General features: G+C 40.3%; 1 protein-coding gene across 6 annotated transcripts in view; it reads right to left on the bottom strand.

The window, feature by feature from the left end:
* Positions 1–27,771, bottom strand: part of LOC133560706 (ATP-dependent RNA helicase DHX15-like) — a 77,838-nt gene that overhangs the window by 27,990 nt on the left and 22,077 nt on the right. For all 6 annotated transcript variants that reach the window (XM_061913532.1, XM_061913534.1, XM_061913533.1 and 3 more), the window contains one exon: positions 19,135–19,302. In XM_061913532.1, the coding sequence (XP_061769516.1) occupies positions 19,135–19,302 (168 nt within the window). The remainder of the gene's footprint in view (positions 1–19,134; positions 19,303–27,771) is intronic.

The raw sequence follows: 27,771 nt of genomic DNA, 5'->3' as shown, positions 1-27,771 counted from the left end.
CAATAAAAAAAAATAATGACTTAAAAGGGAACTGCACTTTTTTCAAATGTTGCCTACCATTCACAATCCTTATGTAAGACAAGAGCAAAGAGAGCTAACTAGTTTATGCAGCATATTGACTGTGGCTCTTAACGCATTTGATTAATAAAAAAAAAAAATATTGCGTTATCATAAATGATTGAAGATGAATCACAGTGTTTGTTTTGACCGCCGGAAGGTGGCGCGCATTGCACAGGCAATGATCACGTCACACAGCATAGTGATGGTAGTTTGAGCAATGTGCTTCTGCACTCTTCAAAACAAACTCTGATGTAACTTTGAATAAAACTGAGGTAATTAATTAGTATTGCTGCGACAAAATTTCTTATCATCGGCGCATATCAAGTTTGAAATAGCACCTGAAAGCAAAACAAGAACATTCCTGCAGAAGCATTCTGACTACAGGCATGTTTTATTTATGCTTGCAAATAGTAACTTGAAATTGACCATAATTAATCACAGTTCAAGAGTAATTAATCTGATTAAAAAAGTTAATCATTTGATAGCCCTGATATGGAGACATAGAGCCAGTGAGCTGCTGTATCACTTCTAAAATGAGCTGGTGATAGTTAATTATAGATTATAAATAATGCCTCTCACCTGGATAGTAGAAGGTAGTGGTCATAAACCAAGAAATTGGCAAACGTTGGCATCCAATTTAGACCCTCAGATGATGAGAAAGACATGAAGAGACGCTCTGTGCGGGACCTTGTTTTTTACCCTTTGTGATAATTATGATTAATTCTTCATCTAAACGTAAAAATATTAACATCTCAACAGTCGACACCCCACTGATAGCGGACTTTGTACAGTAAGTGATTATTTTATCATTTTTGTAATTTGGATTGATTGATTTATTGATTGAAACTTTTATTAGTAGATTGCACAAAAAAGTACATATTCCGTACAATTGACCACTAAATGGTAACACCCGAATACGTTTTTCAACTTGTTTAAGTCGAGGTCCAAGTAAATCAATTCATTGCAAGTCATATATCTTGTTCCGCACTTACTGATGGTGCTGCATGATGCTTCTAAAACCTTATATACAGACTTAAAAATATAAAGTTCTGGATCATACTTCTCCCCAAAGTAATCATTGTTGGCTGTCAAGAAGTCTGCATGATTAGTAGTATTTTTGAAGGGAAAAGCGAACTGGGAAATTAATTTGCAAAGGTCTGCTTGAAATGACCAAAATACGTAAATATTACATGTTATTATGAATGTACCTGTTACTACATTATATACAGTACATTACAGACTATATGCCGCTCCTTTTTTCCAACGCTTTGCACCCTTGCGGCTAATTTATGGATTTTTCTCCGCTAACGGCCATAAAGCAAATAGTTTCCATATTAAAAAGTATTGTTTGTGCTATAGCGCCATCTTTTGGATGAGTTCACTTGTATGGATTATTTATTCATCATTCCAAGCAACGTCTGTAAGTTTTACAAAATAACTAATATAAAATATTCATACTTACTAACTAAACCGCCCCATGAGTGATGTCTGTAGGAGTGCTTCATGCAAATGTGTACATGCTATCATAATGTCTTCAAGCTAGAGTCATTAGCATAAGCTAACAGGCCAACAGTGGTTAGAGTGTCCGTCCTGAGATCGATAGGTTGTGAGTTCAAACCCCGGCCGAGTCATACCAAAGACGAAAAAACGGGACCCATTACCTCCCTGCTTGGCACTCAGCATCAAAGGTTGAAAATGGGGTGTTGAATCACCAAAAATGATTGCCGGGCGCGGTCACCGCTGCTGCCCACTGCTCCCCACTGCTCCCCTCATCTCCCAGGGGGTTATCAAAGGAATAACAAGAATAATTTCGCCACACTTAGTGTGTGTGTGACAATCATTGGTACTTTAACTTTAACTTAACACGTTTGCAAGTGTCTGTCTTAATATCATTAACTGACAACAGCATTCTTTTGGTATTGTTTTAGTCTCACAAATTCTTCCGTAAATTCACCAAAAAAGTAAACGCGGAGTTTTTGAGTCGGTTTAGAAGTTTAGCGAGCTTCCACAACTAGTGAGTCCATGACAATGACTTTGGTTTGGTTTATCCGTCGTTTTACTGCCATGCGACAGGCACCGTTTGGAAACAATTAAGGAATGTGAATAATTATTTTAAAAATCTTTCTCTGTAAATAACTCATTTCACTATGTATATATTTGCATCGGTGGGGCTAATATACATAACAAACACACATACATATTAGGGGTTTGGGAAAAAATCGATTTGAATTTGAATCGCGATTCTCACCCTGTGCGATTCAGAATCGAATCTCATTTTAAAAAAAATCTATTTATTTGTATTTATTATTTTTTTTAATCAATCCAACAAAACAATACACAGCAATACCATAACAATGCAATCCAATTCCAATTCCAAAACCAAACCTGACCCAGCATCACTCAGAACTGCAATGAACAGAGCAATTGAGAGGAGACACAAACACGACACAGAACAAACCAAAAGTAATGAAACAAAAATGAATATTATGAACAGTATCAAAATTAGTTATAATTTCAGCATAGCAGTGATTAAAAATCCTTCATTGACATTATCATTAGACATTTATAAAAATAAAAAAATAACAATACAGTGGCTTACACTTGCATTGCATCTCATAAGCTTGACAACAGACTGTCTAATATTTTCACAAAGATGAAATAAGTCATATTTTTGGTTCGTTTAATAGTTAAAATAAATTTACCTTATTGCAATCAGTTGATAAAACATTATCCTTTACAGTTATAAAAGCTTTTTACAAAAATCTACTACTCTGCTTGCATGTCAGCAGACTGGGGTAGATCCTGCTGAAATAAATGGGTTGTACTTGTATAGCGCTTTTCTACCTTCAAGGTACTCAAAGCGCTTTTTTGACACTACTTCCACATTTACCCATTCACACACACATTCACACACTGATGGAGGGAGCTGCCATGCAAGGCGCCAACCAGCCCCCATCAGGAGCAAGGGTGAAGTGTCTTGCTCAGGACACAACGGACGTGACGAGGTTGGTACTAGGTGGGATTTGAACCAGGGCCCCTCGGGGTGCGCACGGCCACTCTCCCACTGCGCCACGCCAATCCTATGTATTGAATGAATAGAGAATCCTTTTAAATCGGGAAAAAAAATCGTTTTTGAATCGAGAATCGTGTTGAATTGAAAAAAATAAATACATTTTGAATCGAACCGTGACCCCAAGAATTGATATTGAATCGAATGGTGGGACACCCAAAGATTCGCAGCCCTAATATATATCTGGTGTATGCAGCTGAGAGGTGTTTCATAAGAGAAGAGTGGGCGAGTGTGTGCCTTTAAAAGGTGGTGCCTGTTGCCAAGTGAAGCATGACTTCAGCGAGGGCACGCTTATTGGCTGTTTTAGCTCAGCATAAGTAGTTTGCAGACTGGAAGGAGATTGTTGATGGTAGCGCCTGTGGCATGTGTTCACTGACAATAAATAAAGCAGTTAAACTACAAAACCTCAAAGGAGGTATTGTGGGGTTATTTTTGTTGAGGATTGTCACTTAATTGAATGTTTTTTATTAAACGTAGATGTCGCAATGCGCGTGTGTGTGTGTGTGTGTGTGTATATACACAGGGTGTGTGTGACGCGTCTAGTGCAGTAGAAGTAGAGAGATGTCTGTAAATAGCGCATGTTGCTTTCTGCTTGCTACTCTCTGCTTACAGCTACCGCCGCCAGCTAGCCCCCCACAGGGGGTGAAAAGAGGAGCCGAGTGCGTAAGTCTCCTCCTGCTGGTACAAAGCCTCTCCACCACCAAGTCTCCTTCAGTCCCTCCTCGTGGCCACACATGGATAAGGGTCTTTGCAGACCCCGAACTAAACTGAAGGGGATCTCGGAGCAGCATTGGGCCCCAGAGACGTGGCGTATAGGCCCACCATTGTGTGGAACACACCCTGACACCCGTCAACCCTGCCCCAACTATGGGTAAATAGCCCCATTGCCTTGTGGGTTAGCTTATTTAGGCAAAGGCTAAGGGAGCACACCCTAACAGAAAAGCAATGTGCTGGTGGTGCCCAATAGGCGGGCCTTGAAGGAATAAGGACCCAGAAACCTCCTGCAGTCATGGCGAGGGACTGGTCGCCATGGGCTCACCCATGCCACCGTGTTTACCTCATTGTGGCAAAGATAGTGCTACTGGAGAAAGCGCACCTTCTTTGGCACTGAAATATCTCCTTGCGCAGGTACCCACTTCTGACCATGGTGAACAGTACCTGGATTTACATCTGGTTGAAGTCTGACAGCGATGGGGTTTCTAGCGACAGGAGCAGGTTTGAATGGACTGGAAGCTCTTAGCTAGAACCCTGCACGGCAGCAGCACAGGGTATAGGTCGCTAACAGCTCAGTTGAGTGGAAGCTGTTTTCGGCAGACCCCTGTGTGTTTGAGCAGCCTTATCTAGGGACGACACTGCTCACCTCAACTGAGGACGGGCCTAGAAAAGGTGGCCTAAAATTGCCCACTCAATCTTGCCTGGATAGGATACCGCACCTATCGGGCCATTCCGTATACCCGCGGTGGAAATAAAAATAAAAATAGAAAATCATGCAACTTTAAACTGACAACATGGAATGTAAGGACTCTCCTGGACTCGTACGGCAGATCTGACAGACCTCACAGGAGAACTGCCTTGGTTGCTGCAGAGCTGAATCGCTACATTGACATTGCAGCCCTGAGTGAGACCAGGATCCTGGATGAAGGCTCTCTAACAGAGGAAGGTATGGGCTACACATTCTTCTGGAAAGGCTACCCCTCAGTAGGACAACATCTGCATGGTGTAGAACTGGTCATCAAAAACACCCTGCTTCCAAGACTCACTGAAACACCTGTCGGCATTAGTGAGAGACTAATGACCCTCCGTATCCCCCTGGTCAGGAGTCGCTACGCCACACTTCTCAGTGCCTATTCACCCAACCCTGCCATCTGAGAGTAGGGTCAAGGATTCCTTCTACCAGTCACTTGATGAGGCTCTCTGCCGGATCCCCAAAAATGACAAGATTTTCTTGCTTGGGGATTTTAATGCCCGAGTGGGACAGAACAGCAGGATATGGAGTGGAGTACTTGGCAAACATGGAATTGGTCAGGTTAACTCAAATGGGATGAGATTGCTTACTCTCTGCTCAGAGCATAACCTGACCATAACCAACACCATCTTCCAGCAGAAGGCTAAATATAAGACTTCATGGATGCACCCTCGTTCTAAACATGGGCACCTCGTAGACTATATCATAGTGAGGCATAGTGACATCAAAGATGTCCTCACCACCCGTGCCATGAAAGGTGCAGAGTGCTGGACAGATCATCATCTGATTATGGCCAATGTCCACATGCAAGTGCGCCCCCCCCCTTGAGACGGCAAAGACCCAAAAGGAAGAAGCTAGACTGCGCCCGCCTGGAAAACCCTGACCCAAGAAATGACTTTCGCCGCTCCCTGGATGAAAAACTTGGGGAGGTTGAGTCTTCCTTGAACTCTTCTGAGAACTCTATTGACCAGAACTGGAACTCTATCAGCTTGGCAATCTATGAGGCAGTAGCGCAAACAATCGGCTTCAAGAGCAAGTACCACCAAGACTGGTTCGATGAAAACTCGGACACAATCCATGTCCTGTTGAAGGATATGCACAGAGCACACAGGGCAACCCTAGAGAACCCTTCATCCAGTAGCGACAGGCAGAAATGGCAGAGAGCTCGAGGAGAAGTGCAAAGAGCTGTTAGAAAGATGCAGAACGAGTGCTGGAGAAAAAAGGCACATGAGATCCAAACCTTTTTTGATAAAAATTACATGCACAACTTCTGCAATACTGTCAAGAAGACCCACGGCCCAACAAACCGCTGCATCACTCCCCTGAAAACAGCAGACGACCTGTGTACCTTGAAGGACCAATCTAGCATCTTGCTGAGATGGGCGGAACACTTTAGCACCCTGTTGAATCAGAAATCTGATGCAGACCCCACTGTTCTGGATGAGCTGCCTGCATTTCCCGTCATGCACAATCTGGACGAGCCCCCAACCTTCCTGGAAGTCCGATCAACTACCCGCTCCTTCAAAAACAACAAATCCGCCGGTAATGACAACAGCCCGGCTGAACTGCTGAAGCAAGGAGGATACTTCTGCACAAGAGCATTGCACCGGTACATCACAAGAGTCTGGGCTGAAGAGCATGTCCCACAACAATGGAGAGACTCCAATGTAGTCACTATCTACAAGAACAAGGGTGACAAGGCTGTCTGTGGCAACAGTAGGGGCCTTTCACTCCTTGCTGTTCTGGCAAAAGTGATGCTCCAGAGGCTGATTAATAACATCACTGAGTCAATTCTGCCTGAATCAGAGTGCGGGTTTAGAAAGAGTAGGAGCACAGTGGACATGATTTTCATAGCTAGACAGCTGCAGGAAAAATGTAGGGAACAACACCAGGACCTTTTCATGGCCTTTGTCGACCTCTCCAAAGCCTTCGACACTGTTCAGAGAGAACTTTTATGGGAAGTCCTCCTCAAGTGTGGCTGTCCCATTAAGTTTGTTAACATCCTCCGGCAGTTTCATGATGGAATGACTGCTCGAGTGACCATAGGAGGTCAAGAGTCTGCCCCCTTCCCTGTACATACAGGAGTAAGGCAGGAATGTGTACTAGCACCAGTGCTTTTCAACATCTTCTTGCTATGTGTTACCAAGCTTCTCCACAAGGAGATTGAGGACAGGAGCGGTGTGACAGTGGACTTTCGTCGAAATGGCAACCTCTTTAATATCAGGAGGCTTCAGGCTATCACCAAACTGCAAAGGGAGAGAATTGTTGAGTTGCAGTACGCAGATGACTGTGTTCTTGAATCTCACAGCCCACAAGACCTCCAGTCTGTTCTTGCTGCTGCGGTTAGAGCATACAGCAGGATGGGACTGACCGTCAACACCAGCAAGACGGAAGTAGTCTGCCAGTGGAGCTCCAACAAGCCATCTACATCTCCTGTCTTCACTGTTTCTGGAGAACAAAGAGCAATCGTTCCATCCTTCAGATACCTGGGGAGCATTTTTTCTAGTGACAACACTGTTGATAGTGAGGTCCAGAACAGGATTAAGCAGGCAGCGGCAGCTTTTGGGAGACTCAGGCGTCCGGTCTTCCAAAACAAGAACCTCCATCTCCACACTAAGGTCTCTGTCTATCAAGCCATCTGCCTCACTACCCTCCTCCACAGCTGTGAAGTCTGGGTAACCTACATCCGCCACATCAAGGTCCTAGAGCAGTTCCACATACGTTGCCTACAACGCATCCTGGGGATTACATGGTGTGATCGTGTGCCTCATTCTGAAATACTCTCAGAAACCAACTGCAGGAGTATTGAGGCCATGATCACCCTGCACCAACTGCAATGGCTGGGCCACGTAGTAAGGATGCTCTCAGACCGCCTGCCTCGCAAAGTGCTATACGGCCAGCTACACCATGGTCGTCGCTCTGCTGAAGGGCAGAAAAAACTATTTAAAGACCAGCTGAAGACTGCACTAAGGAAGTGTAAAATCAGACCTGAGGCCCCGGAGGGTGTGGCTGCTGATCGTAACATCTGCCATCAGCTGTTCCAGGATGGCACCCGGCTGCTGGAAGAGGATACGACAGCCAGGAGACAGGAGAAAAGACTCAGGAGGAATACACCTACAGTTGCTGTTTCCACCACCACATTTACATGCCCTACCTGCAGTAAGATTTGTGTATCCAGGATAGGGCTATTCAGCCACCAACAAACTCACCGATAGAAGTGGATGTCGTCATCGGACTCGATGGACAACCATAAGCAAGCAGTAAGTAAGCAGTGTGTGTGTGTATTGAACTTGCTGGGATTCTAAAGCTGTCTTGTCCGCATAAAAAGTAGAATGCCATGTTACATCAAACGTATCGGTAACAGCCTTGTTACATACAGAAAAGTAATTGATTATATTACTCGTGACTACAAAAACTAAAAGCGTTCAATACGGTATGACGCCTTTATTATGCAACGCTGTTGTTTGAACACTGATGATTAGAAGGGTAAATTATGCCTTAGTGAGTGTATGGCACATTCGCTACTTGTATTGGCACTGCTATGATAATATGCAAAAAAGAAAATAACACTTAGCATTAACTATAATTGTTTTTTTAACTGAAAGGAATATAAAAAGAAGAGCTATGGTCAAAGGGCCAAATAGTAGATGGGAAAATATTTTATTTATTTTTTTTGCCAATGTTTTTCCAATTTCGATGCCAAACATAACGCGCCACTCCTCCGACTTATTTTAAAACGAGTTATTCCTGGTGAGGCAAAATAATCTTTCTGAACACAGGTTGGTACTTCACATTCAAACGGCATATTTTTTTGTTTGTTTTTTAAGTGAAACACACATCAACACATCGAGGGACTCCGTATCACGCCTCCTGTTTGATGCGTCAATATTGTTTGACTCAGCAATATTAATATGATATATACAGCAAATCTCTGCTATTTGCACGGGTTAGATTCAAAGAGCTAAACTAAACACGAAAAAAGGGACGCACCGGTAGAAAGCCCTAAAATATCGAATACTCAAACCCTATGGTATGCTTCTATCTGAAATGTAGTTTTACACTTGAACAATTATAGAAATATAGTAAACAGTAGGGCAGCACGGTGCTACAGGGGTTAGTGCATGTGCCTCACAAAACGAAGGTTCTGAGTAGTCCTGGTTTCAATCCCGGACTTGGGATCTTTCTGTGTGGAGTTTGCATGTTCTCCCCGTGACTGCGTGGGTTTCCTCCGGATACTCCGGCTTCCTCCCACCTCCAAAAACATGCACCTGGGGATAGGTTGATTGGCAACACTAAATGGTGCCTAGTTTGTGAATGTTGTCTGTCTATCTGTGTTGGCCCTGTGATGATTTGGCGACTTGTCCAGGGTGTACCCCACCTTCTGCCCGAATGCAGCTGAGATAGGCTCCAGCACGCCCCGCGACCCCAAACGGGACAAGCGGTAGAAATGGATGGATGGATGGATCGTAAACAGTATTGTACTTACAACATGTGCAGCACACAACATGGTGATCTGACTTGTAAGAAATTGTGGATTCATAGCTACAGCACTCTTTCTCCTGCAGATAGCGCCATCAAACGACCTTCTATTGAAGTTACCATTTAATAGACGAATGACGCTATTTGCAATATCAACCAAAGTAAAGAATCCACCAATAAACAGGGAGGGAATGTCGAATTGGCATTAAGGATGGAGTCTAGTCGAAATACATACTGTACTGTACATACAAAAAATAAATAAAAACAATCACAAAAAAGTGCAGCCAAACGAGAAAATGACATGACTGTGTGAAAAATATTGTGATAGCACAGAGGAAATAAAACACAGACAGAACCAACAGCACATTTTATGGCTTAGGGTCTGTTTTTATTTCAATGATCCCCCACAGCGAGGCTGTCTATGAGAAATGACAGTCAAATGAGTCACCCTACCCAATGGCGCTCTCTCGCTGTCAGCATATATACAAACATAGAAGGGGGGAAGGGGATCACGCGAAACCGCGTGTGCTGCCGATTTGACTTCTGCTTATATAAGAGTGGAAACACGATGGGCTCATCGCAGCACTATGTACTGTGGCAGCTGACTAATAGTCCACTCCAACTGGCAACCGCCTCCTCAGAGTCATAACTTCATATGCTGGTGGGTGTATGGCGGGAGCTTTTTTACTTGAGACACAAACGTGGATCCAATCTTAATTGCTGAACCTTCCGTGATTAATGAACACATAGAATATGAAAGTGATTCCTCAAAACATTAGCCTGCTATTGTCCTGTAAAGCAGTGGTCCTCAACTACCAGGTCCAGGGGCCGGTACCGGTCTGTGACACAATTGCTATCGGGCCGTACAGAAACATAAACATATAAACAATCGCATTTTCTCTGGCTAAACTTCATCTGTCCCACTAAACACATCAATAAGCATGTTAATAGATGTATATTACAACTCATTTGTTATAGCAGTGGTTCTCAAATGGGGGTACGCGTACCCCTGGGGGTACTTGAAGGTATGGCAAGGGATACGTGAGATTTTTTTTAAAAGTATTCTAAAAATAGCAACAATTCAAAAATTCATTATAAATATATTTATTGAAAAATAGCAACAATTCAAAAATCCTTTATAAATATATTTATTGAATAATACTTCAACAAAATATGAATGTAAGTTCATAAACTGTGAAAAAAAATACAACAATGCAATATTCAGTGTTGACAACTAGATTTTTTGTGGACATGTTTCATAAATATTGATGTTAAAGATTTCTTTTTTTGTGAAAAAATGTTTAGAATTAAGTTCATGAATCCAGATGGATCTCTATTACAATCCCCAAAGAGGGCACTTTAAGTTGATGATTACTTCTATGTGTAGAAATCTTTATATATAATTGAATCACTTGTTTATTTTTGAACAAGTTTTAAGTAACTTTTATATCATTTATTCCAAATAGTTCAAGAAAGACCACAACAAATGAGCAATATTTTGCACTGTTATACAATTTAATAAATCAGAAACTGATGACATATTGCTGTATTTTAGTTTTTTATCTCTTTTTTCCAACCAAAAATGCTTTGCTCTAATTAGAGGGTACTTCAGGGGTCGGGAACCTTTTTGGCTGAAAGAGCCATGAAAGCCAAATATTTTAAAATGTATTTCCGTGAGAGCCATATAATATTTTGAACACTGAATACAACTGTCAGGTTCAAACACTGATGCCATGTATTAAACAGACAAGAAGCAAGGAATTCAACAGAGACTGGATTCAATTTAGCTCAATGAGGAGATACCCGTGGACCTGTACCCTTGTACAGTGTCGTCCCACAAGAGAATTCTATTCCTCCTAACAACTAAATGCGTGCATCTCTTATTCTTTTTAATAACATTGTTATTCTGAAGTTAACCAATAATAAATAAAATACTCTTGACCATTAATGGGACTTCTTGAACAGGTGCGGTAGAAACGGATGGATGGATTAAAATGCATGAGAATGTTTCATATTTTGAACGTTATTTTTAACACTGTGATTACCAGCGGAATTATTAATTACTTATCATGTTAAGCAATGTAAGATAAGATTAATCTGAGAGCCAGATGCAGTCATCAAAAGAGCCACATCTGGCTCGAGAGCCATAGGTTCCATACCCCTGGGGTACTTGAATTAAAAAAAATTTCACAGGGGGTACATCACTGAAAAAAGGTTGAGAACCACTGGGTTATAGTACATTAATGCACATTAATGGACATATGAAATGGTAACGTGCCAGATTGGAGCCGAAGGCTAATTTCCATCTGCAGTGCCCTGCAGGGTCATTGTATAAATCAGGGTCCTTAACTTTTTTTTACCTCTGGACCCAACTGTTCCACTACAAAGGGACTCAGGCTCCACTCCAATATTAACACTGAATTAGTAATCTTACTCTTGATATTGATCATATTCAATAACTAGGTGTAACCTACTTACAGTTCACTACCCTGTCAAATGATATCAAAGCATATGTTAATCACAGTTTATATTTAACAAAAAAAGCTTAGGCTTAGGTCGTGCTGATTTGCATACAATATGTATTATGTTGTGCTAAAGTAAACTAAATAAATGTTCCTTGAATTGTCAATAAAATCAAAGTGCAAGTGAAAACACAGCTTCACCACTTTAGTCATAAGTTTTGCGCTTAAGAAATTGCTTGACTTCCTTGATATTGTCGTTACATTTTTCCACCACTTGAGGCAGTATTACAACTGAGTAACGCAACAGCTTATACGTACCACAGCTGAAAAACACATACTCCATTATAGGGGGCGCTCGTGGCCCAACATTGGGCCCTGGCCGTATGGTTAAACACTGGTATACAGTATATGCCATCAACATGCCGGGGACCATTTCTTCGCAAAGAAACATGCCTAGGGCTCCCATTACTTCAGCGTTATGGTGAATTCATTTTTCATGGTAGGTTTTTTTGCTGTTTTTTATCTGCCACACGTAGAAAGCCAGTCTGTGAAAATAATGCATACATTAAACTAGAGATGCAGGCCGATATTGTCGGCCGTTAAATGCTTTAAAATGTAATATCGGAAATTATCTGTATCGGTTTCAACCTCCCGATTTTACCGGGAGACTCCCGAATTTCAGTACCCCTCCCGGAAATCTCCCAGGGTAACCATTCTCCCGATTTCCACCCAGACAACATTATTGGGGGCGAGCCTTAAAGGCACTGCCTTTGGCGTCCTCTACAACCTGTCGTCACGTCTGCTTTTCCTCAATACAAACAACATGCCGGCCCAGTTACATAATATATGGGACTTTTACACACACATAAGTGAATGCAAGTCATACTTGATCAACGGCCATACAGGTCCCACTGAGGGTGGCCGTATAAACAACTTTAACACTTTTACAAATATGCGCCACTCTGTGAACCCACACCAAACAAGAATGACAAACACATTTCGGGAGAACATCCGCATCGTAACACAACATAAACAAAAACTAACAAATACCCAGAACCCCTTGCAGCACTAAGTCTTCCGGGACGCTACAATATATACCTCGCTACCACCAAACTCCCCCACCTCCCATATTCGGAGGTCTCAAGGTTGGCAAGTATGCTCTAGTATACTCTGGACCAGAGGTAGGGAACCTATGGCTCTCGAGCCAGATGTGGCTCTTATGATGACTGCACCTGGCTATTAGATAAATCTTAGCTGACATTGCTTAACACGCTAAGTAATGAATAATTCTGCTGGTAATCACAGTGTCAAAAATAACGTTCAAAATATAAAACATTCTCATACATTTCAATCCATCCATCCGGTTTCTACCGCACCTGTTCAAGAAGTCGCATTAATGGTAATAACTATTTTATTTATTGTTGGTTAGCTTCAGAATAACAATGTTATTAAAAAGAATAAGAGACTTATTATACTTTAAAAATATTGGTCTTACTTAAAAATGCACGCATTTTGCTGTATTCAGTCTTAAAAAAATATATGGTTCTCATGGAAATACTTTTTTAAATATTTGGCTTGTATGGCTCTTTCAGCCAAAAAGGTTCCCGACCTCTGCTCTGGACTGAAGCTGTGTGCCTTCATTGTTTTTGTAGCTGTTGTTTTGAGGCTTGTTTAAAAAATAAAAAAAATATATGCACATAGTTGTAGTGGGTGTCAGGATTATCCCAGGGAGAGCATGTCCCAAATTCCAAGCTGCTGTTTTGAGGCATGTTAAAAAAAAAAAATTCACTTTCTGACTTCAATAATAAATATGGCAGTGCCATGTTGGCATTTTTTCCATAACTGGAGTTGAAGTTGTTCTCTTATTTTGGAAAACCTTGTTTTTGATTGATTGATTGAAACTGTACTAGTAGATTGCACAGTACAGTAAATATTCCATACAATTGACCACTTAATGGTAACACCCGAATAAGTTTTTCAACTTGTTTAAGTCGGGGTCCATGTTAATCAATTCATGGTAAAGTTACATTGTTTAATGCAGGGGTCTCAGACACGTGGCTCGTGGGCCAATTGCGGACCGCGAGACGTTATTTTGCAGCCCCCACCTTAATATGAAAGTCTAATGTTAGTGCGGCCCGCGAGTTTTATATGAATGGCGCTTGACAGCGTTGTGTTATTTGGGTCCAAAATGTCTCTTTCAACGTTCTGAGTTGCCTACCCCTGCGTTAGTCGAAAAGCGGCAACTGAGTGAAAGCGACAGAGATGTTGCCATGGAGACGAGGGTTTTCTAACATGACTGGCTGCAGTCACACCGCGACACCTGTCCGTCAGTAATAACAGCCCCCGATAACTTGGACCAATTCAAACCGTTATTTGTTTTTTTTTTATTATTTAATTTGCATAGCCTCACATTTGTTAATCCTTATTTTGTTCATTTATATTTTGATTTTATTTTGTGTTGAAAATAAAAATAAAGATATTTAAATATATTTTTTTAAAGAAATCTTTTCTTGCGGCCCAGCCTCACCCAGACTCTGCATACAGTGGCCCCCAGGAAAATTGAGTTTGAGACCCCTGGTTTAATGCATCCAGCCGGGCATCACAACAAAATTAGACATAATAATGTGTTAATTCCACGACTGTATGTATTGGTATCGGTTGATATCGGAATCGGTAATTAAGTGTTGGACAATATCGGATATCGGCAAAAAAGCCATTGTCGGACATCTCTACATTAAACCGGTTCCTGGTGGAAAAAAGGTTGGGGAACCCCGCTGTAAAGGACTTTTCACCAGCCTTTTTGCTTCAAAAGAACAGTGCTTCTGTCATATACAAACTGTAGCACATTTTCAAAAACACTACAGCAGTTACGGCATATGGAGGATCTTTGACTAACATTTTTGCATTTGTTGTCCAGAATCTTTTCGGGATCAATGGAGTTGTGAAGGGAAACATGAATGCTTCAAGATTTGATTAAAACTGGCTGAACTCTTGGTGAGGTTGTCTACAGGACGCCGGCAGCTGTCACACATGACACCTTCTCTCATTTCACGATCATACAGTCAGCCTCATTGACCACATTGATTCTGAAGGATTATCTCAAGCCGGGCCCATTACACACAGAACGCTTCCAGTCTGCTGAGGCGCAGGATAATCCGGGGCCTTGCTTCATCAATAATATCATTGAAGCGTGTTATTTCTGGGTTATTACCTGCAGAGTGACCATCTCTCACATTCTGGGAGCTTTGTTGACACGTATTGAAGCTAAAGGATGACGATGCTTCTTGCAGATATACTACAGCTGACATTTGAGGGAGAACTCGCAGATAAACTCGCGGCAACGCACTTGTCAGGACAAAGTGAGATCAGAATGAATAAAAAAGTAAAAACAAGACGATCAGTGGCTTTTCTGGACAAATGACGAGCGAGCGCTTTATGTTAATCGAGGACTGCCTAATGTAGTCGTTAGTATGCACAACAGCGGGCGTGACAAGCCTTAATTCTTTTTCATGACTTCCTCTCGGCAAGGCTCCTGTGACATCTTCGCATTTTTCACTCGACGTGAGGCCTCTCGGAAGGAGTGAAGCTAACTCTTCGGTTTGACGTATTCCCTGTATCGGCCCCCACGTTCTTGTCGACTCTAAAACAGCAAACAGTGTGAACAATGTTTGATCTTATCCCAAGTAATCAAACGAGCTGAGCATGAGCGTCTTAAGCCTGTGTTGACACATTCAAACAGAAAGCAAATTTCAATCTTTGATCAAAAAACTTGTGCTTCTGTTCCAGATATTTCGCTGCAACGAGTCTGACAGCCCCGCAAATATTTTCCCCTGCCAGCATGTCAGCTCAGTCCGCCTCAATTAGAAGGGTTACGCCAGTGAGTCATCCATCACCGCGCGTCCCACGATCAGACACCAAAAGGGGAGACGGAGAGGGGGCGTATGCTCGGGTTCGCCGGCAGTGATGATGTTCTGATATTCTGTCAGATACTTGGCCAACCCAGCCTTTGCATTGTCAAGTTCTTGGGCGAATGACAATGCGTTTAAAGCAGGGCTGTCAAAGCCAACGCGATAATAACGTGTTAACTGTAGGTTCCTTGAAGATAATGTTTTTAACGCGCATGCGTCCTGACTCTTTTTTGACCCTCGGGCCATTCCGTAATGTATGTACGTCATGTAAAGGCGTCAGTTGCTGTTGAGCCACAAGCTCGAAAATAGCAAGCAGAAATGCGCGAAGAAAAGGACGGACATTATGGAAATATCAGATCCAGAGTCATGGCCACATCTGTGATATTTGCACCTCAAAAAATGCTAATACATCCGTGAAGGAATATGGGGAGCATTTTTTCTGGCTGGCTGTATGTTGTGTAAATTCTTGTTTAACATATTCTGGTCATTAATCCTCTGTTACAGAATGTTGAACAGTCTGAATAATACAATGTATTAATAAATAGAAAAGGATAAACCATTGTCATTCAGCAATATGAAGACCACTAACTTGTACAACACGTAATGTACAAAATATCAGAACCTTTTATTCAGGTGGAAATATCACAGATAATACTAACAAACATCTTTGACAATCAAACCATGAACGCTACGATCCACATTTTGTGTTATTAATTTGTGAAACTGGTATCTAAACATGGTGTAACTCCTCTCCTCTGAATATAAGTGCTCCTACAGCGGGAATACAAATTCTGTATTCCTAAAAGATATCAAATCTGGCAAGACACCAACGCAACGCAGGTTTTTTTTTTAATCCTCTTTAAAAGCGTATTTATTTCCTTTTTGTGTTGAGCCGTTTAAAAAAAGCATAATGTTTAAAAAAAACAATTCATTAAAGCAAACTAATTGTCCAGGGGTACACTTAATAATAAATGAAAAATAATTTCTATCTCTGAATAATCACGATTAATTTTGAGTTAACTATGAACAAAATGCAATTAATAGCGATCAAATATTTGAATCGTTAGACAGCCTTAGTTGAAAGACATGTGAAACACTGTGTAATGAATTTGAGTCTGATGACGTTGGAGTTCTTGTGATAGTTCATGTGAAAAGACCCAGCAATTGCTGATTTTCACACATCAGGAGCAGTCCTCAAACCAGGAGAAGTGGACATAATATATTCAACCATTTTCACAGACTTGTGAATCTGAGTGAATGTAGGGTAAAACACGTGTCTAGGTAAGTAGGTGTCCGAACAGCAAAATAAAAGCAATATGTATAAAATGTTGGTCCTGTCCTGGTGAGTTTTCCTCATTTAGGGAGGACTTAATTTCCCTAAGTGTTGTAGTATTGAAGACCATCTTTGGAGTATATTGGTTTCAGAATCAGTCTTGTCTTGGACCGAAACATTATTTTTGTGACTGGTCAACACCAAAACTCTGTAGGCCATGACAATATAAGTGGGTGATGAGGTGATGTTTTTGTTTATTTGTTGTTGCTATGCACGGTGCAATCGCATATCCGCAATACATATTTATTGCTCGTTTTTTTCTATTTATTTTTGTAGCTTTACTGTATGTAGAAATAGCACAGCTGTAGTGCCAGCTTATCTGTACTCTTAATTTATTTGACGTCCTTTGTGTTCTTTGTTGTTTACCTTTTTTCATGTGAGTTCACCTTATTTGTTTGGACATTTTCTATCATCACTGTAACCACATGATTTCTCCATTGTGGGATAAATAAAGTCTGTCATCCTGTCCTAGCTTGTCCTGAACTGACAAGGCTTTAGAGATTAAAATCTAAAACACTCTAATGTTGATCCTCTTCTGCTTCGTTTTCTGCGTTTAGGGAGAACTTAGTTTCTAAAAGTGTAGTAGTACTCTGGATCGGCCGTGGTCACCTTTAACATTTGACCACTGCGAAAACGGCAGTCTTTTATTTCCTGTTTAGCTATGTATTACTCGATTTTAAGTTTATTTTTAATAGATTTGTAGTACTCAAGATCGGTCATGGAAACCTTCAACATTTGGGGTATTTCATTTTTAGACGCGGTCTTGTTTGAGGGTTTAAGTTGTGGGTGTAAAAAAGTTGGTTTTGGTCACTAATTGTCAAAGTTTTGATTTAGTTTTCCTCTTTTGGGAGTTTCTTTTAGTATGTAGTACTCTGACTTTTGTTGCAAGACAGGTCTTTTAATCTTCAGAATTAGTCTTGCAGTGTTTTTTTTCTAGTCATGTTAATAAAAACATGTCATCCTCTGAGCCAGTGGTTCTTAACCTGGTTTCGATCGAACCCTAGGGGTTCGGTGAGTCGGCCTCAGGGGTTCGGCGGAACCTCTGCCGCGGAGGTCAAGACACACCCGACTCATCGTGTAAATAAAAATTTCTCCCTATTGGCGTATTATGAATGCCCCCGAACAATGTTCCCTATAATTTTCCATCTGATTTGCAGGTGTGTAATTTATTGTGAGTTCATGGACTGTGTTGGTTTTGTTCTTTGAACAAGGTGATGTTCATGCACAGTTCATTTTGTGCACCAGTAAAAAAAACAACATATAACTCTGTGTTGAATTAAAAAAAATAAATAAATACATTGTTTTATTTTTCACTAAAGAAGGGTTCGGTAAATGCGCATATGAAACTGGTGGGGTTCGGTACCTCCAACAAGGTTAAGAACCACTGCTCTGAGCTTTAACCTTGTAAATTTCCTCTGCCTTTGTTTTACAGTAACTCCATTCAATACCTCAAAGTCTTTGTCTTGATTTGGTTTTCAGGTTGCCCACCGGGTATCTGAAACACCTCAATCTTGGTCCACATCATCTTTCTCCATTAGATAGTTATTAGATTCCAAGACAAGTGTTGGTTTGAAAATCGTTTTTCAATTTTAGAGGTGTTAGCTCATCTTGTTTTGGACTGAAACTGATTGTAATGCAGAGACCGCAATGCTAATCTTCTGTCATGTTGTCCTAGCAGCCTCGATTTTGTCTTAATTTTACATGATCTCAGTCTTAGTCTTGACTCCTCTTAATACTTTCAAGTCTTGGGCTGGACATGGTTTTCGGTTTGTCCACTTATCTTTCACCCATTTAGGAGAAACTTTGTTTTCCGTGTTCTCGTAGTACTGTAGACTGCTATTGCACTTCCTCCCCTCTATTGCAAGTCTCCATTTATATGTTATACTAGGTATACGTACTTTGCTAAGGAGATTTTTTCCCCAGATTGTATTTTTTTTTACTCATCCTCCCCCAGCGTTGACCTTTTTCCCCATCCATTACGGGGCGCCCTGTGGCGACCCATTAGAGTTCTTGTTCTGTAACCCTGTACACGGTTTGTTTGTCTAATCTTCAACGGGTATATGCGGAAAACAAAGTTTTGTTGTACTTGTGCAATGACAACCTACAGTACCTACCTATTGGTTTGGGGGATTTTGGTCTTGTCTTGTACTAAAACAGACTGACAGTGTTATTAGAGAATCCCTAACCCCATCTTGGTTCTCAAATTCCATCTGCCTTGGTCATGACTCTTCTCAAAACATGGTTTTTAGTTTGCTCGCAGGGCGTGACTAACACCCATCATTTCCAAATGCTAGCATATGTGAGTCACTTTTGTGGCAACATTCCAGACTGAGGGGGAAGGGGGGATTTGCGCTTACCTTCCTTCCAACGGCACCATTCGGTTTCTTTGCAGGGGGCGGCTCGAAGATCCTCTGCTGCTGCAGAGGGGGCAGCGTGGAGTAAAGTGGGAGGATTCTGATTTCGCCAGCGTCAGGCCCCAGGTCATCTACCTCTCGCTTGATTCGCTTACAGGCTTCCTCGATTTCCTGCGAGATGTCAAACAATAAGGCATGTATTCACCTTCTGATGGAGGAAATTAAACTGATGTATGTTTCGCTGAGCCCCTGCGATGAGGTGGCGACCTGTCCAGGGTGTACACCGCCTTCCGCCCGATTGTGGCTGAGATAGGCACCAGCGACCCCAAAGGGACAAGCGGTAGAAAATGGATGAATGGATGGATGCTTAGCTGAGCTTCCCGTGGCTCTGTTGTCAAACAAAGCATTGTAAGCATTGCAGCATTGTAAAGCAGAATACGTGATGAGACTGCAGAAGAACATGCAATGAGAGACACACACATACACACACACAAGCAACATCTTTAAAACGCCTATATTTATCTTTAACACCACCTTTTTCTTTTGTTTTCCTGTCAACAATCATTTTGTACTGCTGTTACAATCTTCACATGTTTAAAGCCTGTGCTGTAGCACCACCTGCAGCCCGGTCAGAGCAACAAAGGTCCAATAAACAGAAACATAAAAAAAACACATTAAGACACAATTAATTAGGGAAACATGCACAATCTAGAGATCCGTTACATGAAATATAAGAAATTAAACAAAAAGTGAAGAAAATATAATACAAATGCATGATTTGATTTGATTAATTATTAATAATTTCATTGTTTTTCCCATTTTCCTACACACAATTTTTCGAACAGTGTCTTTTTTCATACGCATTTACACACTTTTCCAAACACAATATTCAGTTTTCTTAAACCTTAGATTTTTTTGCAAAAGGACACACTCCGGTCCAAACAAATGCCCATTCATCAAAATAAAGCAAGCATTTGTAAAAATGCAGTTTTATTGTCATCTCACTCAAACAGACTTCAAATGATAAGACACTATTGTAGTGGGTTACCAAGAACAGTGATAAAATACGAAACACATTTATAAAAAAAACCTATTTTACTATGAGATAACACAAGTTTGGGGCATTTTGCACGACCTTTTTAGCATATGCGATGAATGATTACTGTAATTTGACAAAATATATTGGCAAATCCATAGCAATCGTCATTGTTTACTTTGAAGCGGGCCTATACGTAAGGACCCAAAGACAAAGTAAAAACATCCTCTAATCTTTTCAAGAAGTGCTCAACAATGATGCTGGAAACTGAAAATGAGTATTTTTACCACAGTCAGGTAAAGTAACATGTCACAGTAGTCAACAATGACATGCAGTACAAATTAAAATCTGAGACAAATAAAAAGGTTTGAAAAGAAATCTGGGGATAAAAAAAAAATGACAGTATAGAGTATAGGCTCAGACTTTGGCAACAGCAACTCTATGAAGGAACGTACTCAAAAACCTCAGTCACTGATTCTAATCATCACCTGCCCGTCTAGCTAGATCAGGCCATAGTAGCTCATTCACATCACATTGTTAGAATAATTATGTATATATTATCACACTTTAGTAGGCTTACACCCCGTTGCTTTAGTTATTGGCTATTGTGCTCAAATTTTACTTTTTCTAATCTATGCGAGGACAAAACTTCTTGTCTGAGGGGTGACCTCAGCCAGAGATGTTATCTTTGTTTTAGCCCGCTAACAGCAAAGGACTTCAAGGACCTCAATGAAGATAAGATGAAAACACACAGACGACGCAGGGACAAGGCAAAATCACAAGTCCCCCAGCCCATTCCATCACGTACTGTGCGTCCTGGACTTGCTTTGCATAATATATGTGACCACTCCTTTTAGAGGCGGCCTCAGTGATGTTGACTATGGAACTCTGAATAAATAGAGGGACGCGGGAGCTAAACCTTAGAGCGTAAGGCGAGACTGTGACTAAGTGTTCAGCTCCATGAATTCTCCTCATGAGCTATATTGAACTCTGTCTCTGCTTGGTTCCTTGCTTCTTGTCTGATTAATAGATGTCATCATTGTTTGAACCTGACACATGAGCAAGATGGGAAAGTGTGTGTAAAGCATTGTGTGTCATTTTTTGCAAAAACTCTGAGGCAGAGTCTATGCCTAATATTAGTAATATTTCTCAGCTGTTTAAAATTGGTGTAGTAGATAGCAAGTTATGTACGAAATGTCGGGCAGCTGAGGGAACTTTTGTTTCTTTTTTTGTGGGAATGTCAGAGAATAAAAGAGTTTTGGTTGAAAACAACAAAAGAAGCAATCACATTCCTTAATATAAACATCCCAATGACACTGCAAACTTGTATTCTTGGAGATCTCCATCAATTTAGTAACGTGTCATCAAAGACTATGGAGATAATATCAATAGAAAAAAAATGCATTTAGTTTAGATAATAAGGAGTCATATATTGGAATATGGGATCCATTATTGATATTTGTTTTAAGTATTAAATTAACCAAAATATGACTTATTATATCTTTGTGTAAAATATTGGACACAGTGTGTTATCAAGCTTATGAGATGCTTGATAACACACTATTTATAATTTGATAACACAAATTATAAAAAAAAAAAAAAAAAATTTTTTTTTATAATTTTTTGTATAAATGTTTTTAATGATGATATCGATGAGGGATTTTTAATCACTGCTATTTTGAAATTGTTACTAATATTGATACAATTCATTTTTGTTTCACTACTTTTAGATTGTCATAGTTTGTGTGTCCTCAATTTCTCTGTTTATTGCTATTCTGAATGTTGCTGATTTGGGTTTGGTTTTGGAATTTGATAGCATTATTATGTATTGTTTTGTTAATAAATTAATTTAAAAAAATACAAATTTTAAAAAATCAGTGTTTGAACTTGACACATGTGCAAGATGGGAAAGTGTGAGTAAAGCATTGTGTGTCATTTTTCGCAAAAACTGTGAGGCAAAGTCTATGCCTAATATTGGGCAAATCTGCAAAGTGGTTTTGTTTACTGTGCGTGGACTTATGTTAACTGTGTGAAAATGTAAAATTGAATTGTAATGTAAGAAACTGGAAATAACTGGATATAAATGGAATGGGCAAAGCACACAAAGTAAAATACAATAAATTAGGCTGGTAAAGCTACACAATCTCATGAGCGCGTACACCACAATAGAACAACAACAATAAATAAACAATGTCATTTCGCATCTCCAACGTTATCAAATCTCAATCAGAGGACACTTTGCAGGTGTACCTGCTGCAAAAAAAAAATCTGAGAAATAGCGCCGCTGTGATACCTTTCTGGCTTTCTTTTCGGGCTTCCTGAGCGTGCAACGATTAGCCCCTCCACGTTGTGCCTACCCTTGTTCATCACATTTAGAGTCAAAGTCCCACTGATGCCTCTTAATCAATGCGGTGACAAGTGGAAAACATTAAATAGGAATGGATTGCTAAAAATTAGCCTGGGTATTAATAGCCTATCAAGCCTGGGGATGCAGCAGCTGCTGTGGTGGTGGTGGGGGGGGGGGGGGGGGGGGGGGGGGCATGAAGTGGGTTTGCCAAAAGCGTTGGAAGCAAGCTGGTCTTCCATTCCTGTAGGAATATGTGTGTTGTGTTGTGTTGTGTCCAGCAGCTCTTGAAGCCAAGCTAATCACCAACACTTCTCTTGACTGGGCCACCCTGCTTTGTATCATTATTTATTTTGCTGCTGCTGCTGCTGCTGCTGTGTTTTGATGTTAGCAGCTGAAGGGGGAAGCTTAAATATTATCTTTGCTCTACAGCTGTGATTTAGAGGAGGTGCTCCATTTGTCGGCAGAATATCAACAGAGAGCGCCATCCATCCTCATCTCTTCCAAAATGAGAGATAATTGCCTTCCAATTATTAGCCCACATCAAAGTTGCTGCGAAGCTGAGGCAGAGGTGAGGCTGACGCTTGGAAGGGGCACCCCTTAAACGTCCCCTCACAATTAAGAGGCGCTGACCAACAAACTGTTGCTCGCCAATGGCTTGACACCAGTGAGGTCACAAAACTCAAAATGCAAAAAGAAAAATCTTGAACCTCTAGATTAGCAATTCAACCAACATTTTCAGACTAAAGATGGCTCTAGAGCAATGTTTTTCAACCTTTTTTGAGTCAAAGCACATTTTTGTTCATTGAAATAATGCAGAGGCACACCAACAGCAGAAAACATTAAGAATGTAAACTCGGTATTTGATATTGACAGTAAAAACTCATTGTTGCAATTGTTTGATATTAATTCAAACCATAACCAAGCATGCATCCCTATAGCTCTTGTCTCAAAGTAGGTGTACTCTCACCACCTGTCACATCAAGCCGTGACGTATTTTGAGTTTTCTGGTGTTTTCCTGTGTGTCGTGTCTTGTGCTCCTATTTTGGTGTTTTTTCCACTTTTGTTGGTATTTTTTTGTAGCAGTTTCATGTCTTCCTTGAACAATATTCCCCGCACCTGCTTTGTTTTTGCAATCAAGCCTATTTAGGTTGCGCGGATGTTATCCTTTGTGGGGACATTGCTGATTGTCATGTCATGTACGTATGTACTGTGTGGACGCTGTCTGCTCCACACGCCGTAAGTCTTTGCTGTCGTCCAGCATCCTGTTTTTTTTTACTTTGCAGCCAGTTCAGTTTTAGTTTCGTTTTGCATAGCCATTCCTAAGCTTCAATGCATTTTCTTAGCGGCACTCGTATTTAGTTTATTTTTGGTTTAAGTGTTAAATACCTTTTTACTTGCACACTGCCTCCCGCATATCGTGATCACGACAAAGTGAAGTGAAGTAAATTATATTTATATAGCGCTTTTTCCTCAAGTGACTCAAAGCGCTTTACATAGTGAAACCTTATATCTAAGTTACATTTAAACCAGTGTGGGTGGCACTGGGAGCAGGTGGGTAAAGTGTCTTGCCCAAGGACACAGCGGCAGTGACTCGGATGGCGGAACCGGGGATCGAACCTGCAACCCTCGTATTGCTGGCATGGCCGCTCTACCAACCGAGCAATACCGCCCCATGCCCCAGCATGTTCCTGACATCTACAAAGCAGTTAGCTACCTGCTGCTACCTCCTGATATGGCAGAGTATTACACGGTAACTCTGCCAAGCTCTATACAGCACCGACACTCAACAACGGCACATATGTAGATTATAATTACTGGTTTACAAAAACTATTTTTAACCCAATTAGGTGAAATGAGATAATCACCCACGGCACGCCAGACTCTACTTCATGGCACACAAGTGTGCCGCGGCACAGTTGTTGACGCTGCTCTAGAGAACAGTTGTGGGCACCTCACAAGAGCTCAGTACAGCATCAGAGGATGTCGCTTTTTCTTTGGCTTTTTTGCAGCACTTTTGACCATTAGAGCAATTATCACAAACATAAACATTACAATTTATGCGCTGTCACTTGTCAAAGTTAAAATATTCTTATTTTGTCACTGTTAACAGTGGTCAATAGGAATGCAAATCTCACAACAAATCACTATCCAATCCGATTCCAATTCTCAGGATTACGATTCCATTCGGAATCACTTCTCGATTCAACGCAATTCTTGATTAAAGATGATCGTCTTTGATATATAAATTGTTATAAAACTTTTTAGGTTACAGGTTACGTGTTAGAAAAGCTCCTCTTGGCATCTGATGTACAGTATGGTGTAGGGTTGTACGGTATACCATTATTAGTATACAGTAGTACCGCGATACTAATGAATCATATTCGGTACCATACCGCCTTTGAAAAGTACCGGTCCGCATTTTGGCTTAAAAACTAATGATAAATGTTAAGTTATAACACTGAAATGCTCTCAGGAAGAGGTGCTTTAAGACATGGCTAGCTAACTAGCGGCTAAATTCCAGCCCCAGTCGGCAGTGATGTAGCTACTTCTAAATTACTAATCCTCGCCTCCATGGTGACAAATAAAGTATGTTCTTACAAGTATCATCCCTGCAGGATGAGGAATAGCTAAACATGCTTCACGACACACCGTAGCTCATCGGCGTCAAAATATCAACTACACCTGAAATCCACTGTAATGATACCAAGTACAGTTGCGCATTTAGTCGATACTATTATGATTACGTCGATATTTTTGGCATCACAACATTTTCTTTCGTTTTTTTTTTGTTTTTTTTATATTATGTTATAAACTCGGGAAATATGTCCCTGGACACATGAGGACTTTGAATATGAGCAATGTATGATCCTGTAAAGACTTGGTATCGGATTGATACCCAAATTTGTGATATGATTCAAAACTAATGTAAAGCACCAAACAACAGAAGAATAAGTGATTATTACATTTCAAAAGAAGTGTAAATAGAACATGATAAAAGAGAAAGTAATCATATATTAACAGTAAATGAACAAGTAGATTAATAATTCATTTTGTACCACTTGTCCTTAATAATGTTGACAAAATTATAGAATGGAAAATGAAACAATATGTTACTGCATTAGTCAGCAGACTAAATTAGGAGCCTTTGTTTGCTTACTTACTACTAAAAGAGAAGTTGTCTTGTATGTTCACTATTTTATTTAAGGACAAACTTGCAGTACGAAACACATGTTTAATGTACCCTAAGATTGTTTTGTTAAAATGAAGCCAATAATGAAATTTTTTGTGGTGCCCATTATTTAGAAAAAATTTTGGTTCTGGTACCAAAATATTGGTATCGGGACAACACTACACCTAGGGAATATGCGCGGAGATAGCCTAAAATGTATTTTTATAAAGTCATTCTTGAAAATTATGGTTCGATAACAATAACAATCACAGACGGGAATCGATTTTTACGGCAAACCCCAGTGGTTAACTTATTTTTACATTTGCATGACAGTCAACAAAGAACTCTTTTAAATCCCGTCCTTGCAGTTTGCCATTAATACCAGCAGAGGGCGTCTGTCACAGACCATCTTCTGCTCCCGTTTTTGCAGCAGGTCCTCGAAATGTATGAGTAGTTTAGGCACAGTTCAGCTAACCTCCTCGTTGGAGGTTTGTAAAAAGATTACGCGAGTGCGTTCCAATTGTTTTCCCCATAAAAGTGTGCCAGCTAAATATAAAAATCTATGTTCTTCTCTTCCACGGGGGACAATTTTAAACCACTAAATATCGATCGTCTTTGGGTCAATGAAAAAGTGTTGTGGGCGCACGCCGCAAACAAACACTCTCCTTCGAGTGTTTTTTGCATTGTCTGGATTAATATAAATACTTTTTTTCAAAGTAATTTGCATTTCCAGTGTTTGCTTGCAATCATCTGGGAGCACTTGTTGGGTTTTCTGCCTGCATGGATGTCCACAGCTGTAACCAAATGCATTATTCTGAGAGTGAACCATAACCTCCATTACACATCAATGGACACGAGTGAACGGGGAAAGAAATTATAAATGAGTTAATTTCAGGGAACCATGAAGAGGGCAGAATGTAGGTCACCCGTCTCCTCTTTTTCCATCCTAACAACAACTCTACCTCTTCCCAAACCTTAATGGAAAAGCGAAGCAAAGCTAAGAAAAGCTATCTAAGCATCACTGACTATCACAAATAACTTATGGTATCAAGGGATCAATTATGAAGAGTACAATTAAGTCAAATATTTCAGACCAGAATTCATATTTATTCTCAATGTTTTTTGTTTTTTTTTATTACTTGTGGGGATTTTAAAATATATATATATGTTTTTAAAAAACACCTTTTTTCACACAGAGTGGATTTAATGCAGGCCTGGGCAATTATTTTAACTCGGGGGGACCAAATTTAGAAAAACAAATTTGTCTGGGGAACAGTATATCTGATTTTAGGAACACAAATACAAAACCTCACAATAATGTCTGATTGAATGCTAAAAACGTTATGATAGACTGTCCCAAAAAACGGAATGATTTTTTTTTTTAAATATATCAAGGATAAAACACTGAATATTGACAACATATGAACATCACACCCCTCTCGATCGACATATTTCACAAACAAGCAAAACGTTACAAAAATAAAACAAACACGGCGAAATATGAACACAAAAGGGTGAAAAATAAACTCACCTGATTTATCTGATACATCACTAAGTTTTAGAACTTTGTTGTAAAAATCTCCTCCCGCGTCTGTCCCTGACACCTGAATTTCAGACTGGACGCTCTGGAAATACTCTGTGGAAACGCTCCCCACCCACACTGACTTAGATTACCATAGTAACTAATTAGATTACCAAAGTAACTAATATATCATGCAAAAGCAAGGATTCCAACCATTGAAATACTTTGTATAGTTCAAGACTTACGGTAATTTGAAAACATCACGGCAGATCAGAATGGCATCTACAGTTTCGATCTTAAAGATCTAAAAAAAAATATTTGCGAATGTCCTACGGGCCAGATTGAAAAGCTCAACAGGTCGGGTCTTAATTTGCCCAGGTCTGACTTAATATAAACATGTAAACATTACGGTGTGAAAGAATTATCAGTTAAATACATGAAGAAGTAGGAATAAATAACCACATGGTGTTCCTCAATGTAACTTGTTAACATGTCTTACTAAATACACTATATTGCCAGAAGTATTTTGCCACTCATCCAAATGATCAGAATCAGCTGTCCTAATC

This window comes from Nerophis ophidion, linkage group LG10, assembly GCF_033978795.1.
Source record: "Nerophis ophidion isolate RoL-2023_Sa linkage group LG10, RoL_Noph_v1.0, whole genome shotgun sequence".
NCBI classification, from domain to species: domain Eukaryota; kingdom Metazoa; phylum Chordata; class Actinopteri; order Syngnathiformes; family Syngnathidae; genus Nerophis; species Nerophis ophidion.
Note: the sequence above shows the minus strand (reverse complement) of the source record. Positions and strands in the feature narration are given on the sequence as shown.